Genomic DNA, 11,071 nt, shown 5'->3' with positions numbered 1-11,071 from the left:
AAGTTTTTAACTCGGTTCTGTAACAACAACCTTTCCGTGTGTTGGTGTGTTGGTTGTGTGGGTCTTTCTCCATCCACCGCACCCTGAACAATGCCCCGAAACCTCCCTCTCTAGAGATATAGGCCCTTCCGAGTTTGCACTTAAAAAGATCATCTCCAAGGCCTCTTTGTAAAACCAAAAATTTCAGCATCTGCAGACAACAGTTTATACTGACTTGCCTTAAACTGCACCCTATTCTAGCCTAATGCCTCACCACTTACTGTGTGAATTTTAAAGAAATTCTTAGCTCATCTGCAGACCCTCCTCTCGCTTCAGCTTCGGAGAGAATGAGAGCTAGGATAAAGACAGTTTATATATTTTTCTAGAAAAAAAAAACCATACAGCAGCAAAGAGAACTACACTCATGGGGAATAAAATAACTGTAAATAAATAGGAAATAAGTTAATCCCCGGTGGTACTATAAAACAACGGAGTGTCAGAGTGGCTACTGTTAGACTGTCCAAGCAGAGGGGAGAGGGGCTAGTCTTGGTTAACCCTTAAAAGCCATACCTATAATAATTCTTTGCAAACTGTAAACTGCTCTCAACACCGTATTTAGCGTTTTACCAGATTTATTTTACTTGTTATACACAGACGATACAAACGAGCAGAAAACAAAACGATTCTCAGTGGAGTGTGTACTTGTATAAATTATCCAATTCACAGACAAAACAAAACAAATATAAAAATCACAACATTTGATTTACAGAAGAGCCAAAGTATACACACGTTAGACCCTGAATTCCGATTAGGAAAAAATCCCCCATAGACTGGAATCTAGATTGAATATTGTGTATGATGCATATTTCACATTGATTTTAAAGTACAAAAAAAAGTTTAAGTTTGCTACACAACATTAGAAATCCTACTAATCTATTTCCAGGGGGATTAATGCTCCTTATCAAATATAACAAGACTTGGGGGGGGAGTCAGTCTTACTTGCAATAATGCTAGTGTTTTCCCAAGAAAGTCAAATTTCAGCTGTCTCTAAGTGGTGGGGGAATCGTTTTCAAACTAAAATGCAGTAAAATATACAACTCACACAATTTATCTTCACTAGACTACACTATAGTTACCAACAATTCAGTCATCTATATCATTAGGAGATTATTCATTACAAAGATTTACAGCATATAAAGGTGGAGTGGGGACTGAAAAGATAGTCAGAAACAGTTTATCAGCATATTTGGCACCTGCACAGACCAGTAATGGATTTGGCACTTTGGGGAAAAAAAAACAAATAAGGCAAAATAATATTGCTGTTGTGGGGCTATTCCGTTTAGGAGGAAGGGGGAACACATACAACTCCAGTTAAGTCTGCTTGGCAGGCATCATGTCACTTAATCGGCTTGCCTGGGAACAGACAACTAGCTTTCACAGGTGTTCAGGTGGATTCTCCTTAGCTATGGTGTGTGCATTGGGGCACATAGTGGTTACATCATGCAAGGAACTGAGAAGTGAGAAAAACCACCACTATGAAGTGTTTCGTGTTTCCAGAGCCTCTTAGAATATCTTTAATAACTCACAAGAAAACAAACGGGATGGGGGAGAGAAAGAATGAGAGGAGAAAAAGAAAAGGAGAAGAAAGGAACCGAATAAAAAGTTAAGCGTGAACTGGTTTTGTGCCTTGACAATGAGAATAAAAACTAGCCATTCGTTACAATAAATTAACACTATATACAATCATTTCACAGGCTTTGTTCCACTAAAAGTATTAACATCCCTACCATCCATCCATCCATCCATCCATCCACTCGGGTATAAGAAAGGACGCGCTGGGTGGGTGCAGGTTCTAGAGTCAACATCCTATGGTTAAATAGGGAGGCCAAGACAAGGCGTGTCGGAATCGCTGCTGCCTGGCAGGATTGCCCAGGTCTCCTAAAGTTGAAGAGTTTCATTCCAAGAGAAAGAAGGAGAGGGCGATGGGGGTCAAGGAGAGAGAAAACTAAAAAGAGACGGGGAGGATCATAACTTCACAGACGAAAAGTTGGAAAACCACAAGGTTTACAGCCAGGTTAAAGGTCGGTGCGCTAACTGCAGAGATGGCTGTGCAGAAAGAAAGAAAGAAAAAAAGAGTTTTAAAATCATAGTGGGAGACCTGCACTTATCCCCGCAGACGGTCATCGAGGGTCAAGTGAAAGAGCGAGTGCGCAAGAGCGGGCCTGGGGAGGAGGACGTGGGACCGAGCTGAGGGGCCGGGGGCACGGGCGGGCGAGCGGGCGGACGGGCTGGCGGCCTAGCTGTGCGAGTAGAAGCCATAGTAGCCGCCTATGTCCTTGGCGCAGTTCTTCTCGCAGTCCCGCTGGGCCAGCACCTCGCTCTTGAGCGGGGACGAGCTCTCGGACACCGGCGTGTCGGCCGGAGAGATCCGCCTCCGCTTGGCCTGCTCGTAAATCCCCGAGTCGCTCGAGTCGATGGACTTGATGGAGGAGGGCGTCTCGATCCAGCTGGAGTCGGACAGGTCCTTGGGCTTGGCGTCTTCGGCGGCGGGCGCCAGCGGCGAGCGCTCGGCCGCCAGGCCCTCGGCCTCCTCGCCCAGGTAGGGGTTGGCGCCGGCCATGCGCGCGGCCGCCGCGGCGCTGTTGGGCCAGCAGGGGAGCACGGAGCCCGACTTGGCGCCGCAGTACTGCGGGGGGCTGCGCGCGCCCCAGCCCGAAGGGTCGGCGTAGTAGCCGAGCGGGCGGCCCGTGCAGCCGGCGGCCTGCAGCGGCAGCGCCTTCACGCCCGCGGCCGCGTACGACAGCAGCGTGGCCGCGTTGCCGGCGAAGTCCGTGGCCGTGTCGTAGGCCGAGGCCGCGAAGTCCAGCCGGTTGTTGGCCGGCGTCACGAACCAGCGCTGCGGCGACGGCGCGCCCGGGTCCTCGGCCTGTTGCGGGGACAGCAGCCCGTTGGTGTGAGGCACGCTGCGGTCCGTGCCCGGCCCGGGGCCCGCGCCGGCGCCCGGGTGGAAGCGGGCCTTGGCGTAGTTGCTCACGAACTGGTCTTGCAGGAAAGAGCCGGCCATGGCGTAGCGGGCGCCGGGCACGATCTGCGAGCGTGGAGAGTCGTTGGGCGACGGGGTCAAGCGGTCCATGTCGCAGCCCGTGTAGATCCTGGGGGGGGAAGGGAGACAGAGAGAACCGAGGGGTGGCGCGGAGGTCCCTTTAGGGTCCTGGAGGGAAAGCCACCTCTACTTTTTGCCCACCCGCACACCGGCTAGCTGTAGATTGCGTTTGCCATACAGGATGCAGAGGGCAGAAGGTCATACACCCTCAAGTTCCCTGGCCTAAACTGCACTGATGCCAGTTCATCTGCTGGAACCTGAGCGGGGCGCAAAGTGAAGACTAGGGATCTTCCATCGTCCCCTGTTCCTGCTAAATACATTGGGACCAAGATGGGGCCTAAATCCACTTAGCCAGCCAGCACTGGTGCTCACATTATGGCAGAGTTATCCAGGCACCAAGGTGCTATTTGCCCGTGGGGCCTTTCCTCTCTAAGAAATCTGAGTGAAATTTCTAAACAAGTGACCCACTCTCTCCACCCATTTAAGACCTCCTGAGTCCATTGAGTTGTTCAGATGATTCCTTTTCTTTCTTTCTTTCTTTTTTTTTTTTTTCTAGGTAATTTAAGAAAACCCCAGAGGGGAAATCAGCCCGGGGAGGATGTGGACTGATATGTCCAGGTGATATCGTCAAAGGCTGACTTCCACCGGCCTTCAGAGCCCTGGAGGATTGCTGCTGGAATCCTCTAAGGTACTTTTTGTCTTTCCCTTATGTAAGTCCTTTAACTCCCACCTCTACCAATGTAAGCAAACAAGAAACTTGGAAGAAAGACTCATTGATCAATAAAATTCTCTAGAAAGCAATATACTTTACTGTCATCTTTTCTACCCAGCCTTTGGACCATTACTAGAAGAACAAGTAGAAAAGAAAGAGCCTCTGGAGAAACTTACAGTTACCACCCTTCATCAAACAACTCATCCCTAATAACAGCTAACCCTCGCAGAGTTTAGATGTGCCTGACTGTACAGATAGAAATTATTCACATGAGCACAGATAGATTTATGTCGCTCACAACAATCCTCTTAGGTACTGTGTATAACTCGACTTTCCTGATGAGGAAAGTTCAAGAATCTGTCCACTAATCAAGAGAGATTGTGTTTGGGGGAATTACTTTAGGTAAAATAAGTGTTTGTTAATGGGCTTAGGAGATCCCATAAGAATTGGATGATGATAAGTGTTTCCTCACACACATACACACATACCTCTCTACTTAGCTCACACATAAGTGTTTGCATCTTTAGTCAACACACTGTTTGAAAGAGTGCCTCAGTATTGTCACCTCTTAACCCCAAGGGGAGAAAACTCCCCAGGGTGTGGCCAAGCAACCTTCTAGGGTCCTCTGAACTCTCTGGCCCTCCCACATCGCTCTCTGAGCAAACAAGGCCCACATTGCCAACCTTAAGGAGGAAAGAGATCATCAAATATACTCAACTCTCTTCCATTCACCAAACCCAGGGATTACTTTTGTACAGATAAGAAACTTATGTGGATTTAAAGAAAGGAAGGGGCTTATTCAACAGAAGGCAGCACAGGAAGAGGGGCAGATGAGAGTACCTATGGCTGCTCAGGTGCCTTCTGTTTATCCCTCCCCCACCAGCACCAAATAAATAAATAAATAAATAAATAATTTCTTCTCCTGAAACTTAATTCCAGTTTCAATTTAAAAAAAAAAAAAAAGTGGAGGGAGACAGGAAGGGAAACAATTAAAGTACACATATCTTCTCTGTTTACCATCACAATATTTGTTAAAGAAAAAAGCAGTCTGAAAAAGATAGTTTAGATGCCCATCCAGGTCTCAGACCACTTGGGATTACTGAATTGATTTGTGCAAAATAAATGCTATGAACAGATGTTCTTAACAGAATTGAAAGCTCAACATCCATACAACTCTCTTCCAGTATCACTAGTCTCCTGGGCCATGTTCTTTCCACTGTATTGGGCCCACCTTTTTCTTCATATTGTAAGACCTGGAGTGGCAAAGTTTTTATTCCATAGAATCATATTCATGAGGCTGGGTTCCTTTGAACTGCTTTTGGGGGACAAGTAAGAAAGTTGGAGCTAGGAGACATCACTGATTGGTTGGACATCTTCGGAATGGGATGAAGATCTACCTGTCTCTTTCCCCACACAGTCTATTCCTAGTCAAAGACTTCAAGTCTTTAGCTCTATCCCAAAGCCAGAAAATTAAAATGCATATTTTTCCTTTATGTTTTCTAGTCATAAAAAAGTAGGTGAATCACACAATCCCACTTTACATTTTGCTTTACATAACACTACCTGAAAACTCTTAGGACTATTAGTCCCTGAGTGAAAATCCCAGAACAAATCTAGAAAGCATTCAGTTTACACCTCTTGCTGTCCCAGAGGACAGCCTTGCTCTGAGGAAGAGATATGTAAGGGGGCCTGAAGAAAGGGAACCAACACATTTAATTAAACCACAGATGCAAAAAGTAAGTGAAGACATTTTTCTTCTGAAGCTTACAAATAAGAAGCAACCATATCTCAGTGCTGCCCAGAGCCTGTAGTGACTGTAAGTTAAGTTCTGCTCACAAACTTGCCTGGTGAGTGCACATTTTTATTCAGTCCATAGTAAACTTCACAGGAAATGCTTTCACATAAAACTTGGAAATGGGTAAATAAAAGTCACATATGCCAAGGAGACTGTAACAACTGCCAGAGCCACATGCACTTTCAGGCAGAAATGCCTGGTTCAGACAGACAATTTAAGCTGAGTGTCTGCAGTCACACATACAGCATGCGCTGGGGGGGGAACCAGGGCAGCTTCCCCAGCCAGTCAGCCAACACCAGAGGCCACCAATAACTTTGGAATTTGGAAGAAAGCTACAAATGAGTACACGAAACTTTTAACCAGAATCACACAAATACCAAGCCACGAGGTCACCAGAGAGGGAACCAATAAAGTAAGGAAGGGGAAATCTCCAACATTTTTTTCACCCATTTTGACTTTCAAAGTCTTTAAACACAACAAAACATCCTAAACTAATAGCCAATTCAGCAGCTATCTGAGAAAAAAAAATGTAAAACTACTTACGTGTCATAATTATCTCGAAATCCTTTTGCAAAGGGGTTATGATCTATTTTTAGTTGTGTGATCTGAAAAATGCGAAGAAAGAGTGATTGTAACGTCACCTTCTACAGAGGAAGGTGTGTGTTTGAGAATATATCATCCGCCGTTTGGCAGGGGCTTGGTTGGGCCTACTGAGTCACTAAACAGCAAAGCTCTCTAACAAAAATTTAAGAGACTAGCAGGAAAAGAAAGTGATAAAGTATTGGGAACATTGTAAGAACCAGGTTTAAATTAATAATACTTAAAAGCATTTCAGTTAGCACTCCTGTGTGCTATAATTTGATTCAAATAGTCATTTTAAAAGCCCTTAAAAACTATAACTCATTACTGTTTTCAAGAGTTTAACCAGAGGGTTTTTTTTAAAAAAAAAAAAAAAAAAAAAAAAAAAGGACTAATTCCAATTCTCAACACCTCCACCGCAAGCAAGCAAACAAACAAAAACTGTCAACTGCGTCTTAAAATTAGGTTGATTTGAAATAATTGCCTCATTTCTGATATTTTCACTGACACGACAAAACACGGAAACACAGAACTTTTATATCTCTAGAGTCACACCAGCTACTAAAATCAACTTTTGCAAATACTTGGGAAGTTCACGTGCTAGAAGACCCCATCCGTCCCTATAATTTTACTTTATTGGCGTTCACACATTTCATGTCTACGAATGTGTCTGTATGTACTCTCTTTTCTGTTTTGAACTCTCAGAGCGGTTGTATCTATTCATTTTAGCCACCAGTTCTGAGATTTTAGAAACATTTTATTTTACATTTCATAGCTTGCTAATAGAATTCACGGGGTAGATCTGCCTGTTTCCTGAGAGAAAAGGGGGACATTTTTGAAAATTAGAAAACACACGTTTTAATGTATTCTAGTTTAAGGACCAAAGTAAAGCTCGAAAAGCAATTGGTCCTGGAAATAGGTATCCAAAACACAGCTTAGGGCATCGGTATCTTGGAGCTGGAAGCAAACAGGCAGAGCTTTTCCACCAGCTTAGTATCTGGAGGAAGTGCCTAGCAGGCCCCTACCCTAAACCTTGCAGTAGGGCCAGCTGTGGCCCAGGCTAGTCTGCGCAGAAAGATGGAGGACTAAGGGAGATGGAGGTACCACTTGCCCGTGCCCAGCCCCGAGCCTCCTTACATCGGTATTCTGGTAGGCGGTGACAGCGATGAACTGAGTCTCCGGGAAAGTGAACGTCTGGACGCGGCCTGGCTGGCTGGTGTCCTCTGTGCCATCCTCATTCACTTCTACCACGTGCAGACGGGGCTGGTACTTGTGCAGGGACTGTAAAACCACCATCTGTCCAGCGAAGAGAAAGGAGAGCGCCTTTACCGCGCGCCTGTTCGCACCAGCCTCGGGGCTCGCTCTGGGCCGGGCTGAGCCAACTGGAGGCCGCTGCCTCAGACTGGCAGTACCAGGGTAATACCAGGACTCCTGGTGACCGGGTAGTCGGGACACACTAGCCCGAGTACCTTTGGAAGCCAGGATCTTCTGGGCACGGGGAAAACGAAGCTCGAATGCCAATCTTCTGTCCCTTTCCCCTAGTCCTCCTTAGAAGAGGAACAAAGATTTTTTTCACAACCTACACATCTCAACTCTGATTCCTTTCAAAATCAACCAGCATTTGCTTTTGGAAAGGTGAATCCCATAATAAGGTCAGATATGAGGCAGAGAACAACTTTATGGAGTAAATATAATTTGGGGGATGCGGAATTGTGCTTTTTAAAGTCGTCATTGATGGAAATAAATTCTACCGTGTTTTGTGCTGCTGTAAACTAAAGAAGGGTGTGTGTCAGAGAGACAGAGACAGAGACAGAGAGAGAGAGACTGACCTGCCCATTGTTGTTTGATGCTCCCTTGTTGTTGGTAAGTTTTAATTTTCCAAAAGAGATTTCTTGCCGCATCCAGTGAGCCCCAGTGTTGGGGGAATCCGGATGCATATAGACCCGGTTTCCTTAATAAAGAAATAGCTTGTTTACATATGCTGCTCTGGACACTGCCCAGTCTCAACTCCTTAGCACATGAAACACACACACACCTCTCATTACCTGTTTTTTGAGGGGGGTACTTTCTTCTCTTAACTGGAAATTATTAAAATAGCTTTACTGTCCAGTCCCAACTCTGTACCACATCACACACACACACACACACACACACACACACACACCTTCACAGAAAGGACCATTAGCTGTTTTTTTTTTTTTTTTTTTTTTTTTTTTTTTTTTTTTTTTTTTTTTTTTTTTTTTTTTTTGCAGCGATTTCTTCCCATTAACTGGGAATGATTAAAATAGCTTTTGCATAATCCTCTCTTCTTGCCGCTCAGTCTGTCCCCTGTCCCTCTCTTCTTTAGGAAGTCATTGGCCAACCGTTTTAAAAAGTCGTTCGAGCCAGTCCACAAAAGGCTTTAATTAATCATTCTCACCTAAATAAGTGTCAAGAAAACGTGTTAATTGGAAGGACTTGCCTTGCACATTGGTGTCCGCTTTGCCACAAGGAACCCATTTGCCTCCTTGAAACCTCCAGTGATTGGGATCCGCCAAAATCACATCCACAAAAATATTGTAATGAGCGGTGGGATCGAGACCAGAAATGTTAAAACTCAAAAAGGGAAACATGCGCCTGTTTAAATTAAGAAGAGAGAGAAAACAAGAAAAAAAAAGGAAAATAAATGTTAAAGATTAAATGCAAGAAGCGGGGCGCCAGAAAGCTAAGCAAAACTTGTTCTCGCCGCGGGTCTGAACGAATGTTTACTGATCTAGAAAAAGGGGTAGTGGGAGAAGGGGAGACGTGGGGCCGAAGTCGGGAAGAGCAGGGAGCGCTCTGGAGTGGGGGACCGACAGGTACCAGTGCTCGGTGGAGAGCCGGGGTGGCGGCCTGCTTCTCCACCTGTCGGCACAGGCCAGCTTTGATGAGTTGCTCTGAATGCCCGGTAGCGGCCGGCCGCGGCTCTTGCTCCAGCCACTGGCTGGTTCTCCGACCGCATTGGCACAGCAGGCTCCCTGCCACCAAATCACCACGGTGGTTATTATCCCTTCCACTCTCCCCTTTTCCAAAACCAGCCAACTCCAGGACGCACCCGAGCGCCTTTCCATTCTGCTCCCCGACCCCACATATTCGCTGCCCGGCAGTCACAACTTGGGTGCGTTTCCCCAGGGTCACGCCTGGAACAGCGGCAGCCAAGAAAGTAGCATTACCTTCCCTGTTTAGTGATGATCATCTCCGTTTGATGCCGATGGAATTTCAGCCAAAGTGGCCTGTTGCACAGGTATACCTGCGCCTTGCCGGGTACCAACCCCGGCTGGGTGGAGGAGAACTGGTAGAAAGGGGCTCCTTGGTAGGAGTGGCCGTACTGCTGTGGATAGGGGTAGCCGGCCGTGGGGTAGCCCTGTGGCGAAGAGTTGGACAGCAGGCTGTTGTAAGCTCCGTTGGTGATGACCGGGTGATGGGCCATGTAGCGACTGGGGCTGCCGATGGAGAAGGCGGGATGCGCCGGTCCGTGCTGGCCGGGGTACGGGAACATGGCACTGGGAGCGGTGGCCGCAGACTGTGGCTGACTGGACTGAGAGAGGAGGTAACGATCTGCAGCAGAGCCATCGAAACTGTGACGAAGCTCAGAGACCCCGTCCAAGACAGGAGAGAGTTTACTTCTCTGGACGTCCCCTGGTGAGTCCTTGGAGTCAGGAAAATTGTCTGTATCTGACTGATTCGTCATCCCCCTGGTAATTTTTTTCAAAGGTGAACTTCTCTCCAGGTTGTCAGTGGTCGAGATAATGGGATGATCATGCAAGACAAGCTCAGATCCGCCCGAATGTGGGTAGCTGCTGCTCACATTGAGAAATTTCTTGGAGAGCATGATAGAAGGAGAGAGGCAATGCTCCAGCTGCATAGCTCTAGGACCTGAACGCTGGCCCTCCCGTCCCTGGGTTTTAAAGTCCTGTTTATCATAAACTAGGAATCCACAGACCCCTCACTAGACAGAAAGCACTTCAACCAGCAAATGCTTCTCAAAGGTTTGATTTACTTTTTTTTTCCCTGGGAGAAGAGATTGGCCAATTGACACTATGCAGCAATCAGAAAAGGCTCACTTTTGATCTTGCTGCTTATGCAGCCGATGAAACGGCTCTTGCCATTGGTTAGCTGCTGACAGTAATTTAATTAGATAGACATTAATTAGGATAATCACCTGGCTCCTGGTCGCGACGATCATGGCAAATTGAAGGGGATGATTTTATTGTTGGCTTTGGGGGTGGGGAAAGTGTGTTGGTTTACGTGAGCTCTGTTATGTCACCTTTAAGCTTTGTGACCACTGCTTTAGGAAGATTCAAAGATGTGCAATTTACTAAACATTTCCTAACCCCCCCCCCCTTCTCTCTTTCGAAAGGAGGGGCGGAGGAGGGAATTCGATGATGCTAGGAGACTTTTCGGATCTGAATGAGCCAAATATTCAGTTGAATGTAACGATTTCAAGTGCAAAGTATACAAAGCGCGAGCCGGTGGCCTCTTCTCGCCCTGTAAAACTTCCAGAGTCTGTCTTTTCCAGTTAATACACAGAAGCACACACACCTGAGCCAGTGCTTTGTTGAATAGGTACTGCGTGTCCTTGACGCCCCCTCCCCCACCTTTAAACTACACGACTAAATAAATAAATAAACAAACCTCCGCCGCCGCCCAGCCACAGCGTTAAGAGAGGAGATGAGGAGGCGAAGCAGCTAACCCACCCATCAACCCACCTCGGGAAGGTTCGGTTTCCGGCTGGGATACAGAAACAGTGACAATCTATGATCTCCTTTTTTAAGTTTTGAAATAATCATAAGCCGTCGCGCTGAAGTGCTTTAATGTATTTGCAGTCATGTTTACTGGGTCGTTACTAAATATTTTATCAGCCAACTTGGTTGCAGATCATCTG

General features: G+C 46.4%; 1 protein-coding gene across 1 annotated transcript; it reads right to left on the bottom strand.

Moving 5' to 3' along the window:
* Positions 1-604: 604 nt before the first annotated feature.
* Tbr1 (T-box brain transcription factor 1) lies at positions 605-10,619 on the bottom strand. The gene is made up of 6 exons (XM_034495618.2): positions 9,360-10,619; positions 8,630-8,784; positions 7,998-8,119; positions 7,306-7,464; positions 6,133-6,194; positions 605-3,131 (listed from the first exon to the last, which is right to left on the bottom strand). The coding sequence occupies exons 1-6, from the start codon at positions 10,049-10,051 to the stop codon at positions 2,276-2,278; spliced, it is 2,046 nt and encodes a 681-aa protein (XP_034351509.1). The 5' UTR covers positions 10,052-10,619; the 3' UTR covers positions 605-2,275.
* Between the last annotated feature and the right edge of the window lie 452 nt (positions 10,620-11,071).

Source organism: Arvicanthis niloticus, chromosome 2 (genome assembly GCF_011762505.2).
Source record: "Arvicanthis niloticus isolate mArvNil1 chromosome 2, mArvNil1.pat.X, whole genome shotgun sequence".
NCBI classification, from domain to species: Eukaryota; Metazoa; Chordata; class Mammalia; order Rodentia; family Muridae; genus Arvicanthis; species Arvicanthis niloticus.
This window is presented reverse-complemented; position numbering and strand designations above follow the sequence as displayed.

What these genes read in the sequence shown, in the direction of transcription:
- Tbr1 (XM_034495618.2), bottom strand. Translation starts at nt 10,051, where the DNA reads ATGCAGCTGGAGCATTGCCTCTCTCCTTCTATCATGCTCTCCAAGAAA. An exon ending in ATCATCACTAAACAGGGAAG is followed by an intron (nt 8,785 to 9,359) that starts GTAATGCTACTT and finishes TAATTTAAACAG; the next exon opens with GCGCATGTTTCCCTTTTTGA. An exon ending in TTTCGAGATAATTATGACAC is followed by an intron (nt 3,132 to 6,132) that starts GTAAGTAGTTTT and finishes TTCCCCCCCCAG; the next exon opens with GATCTACACGGGCTGCGACA.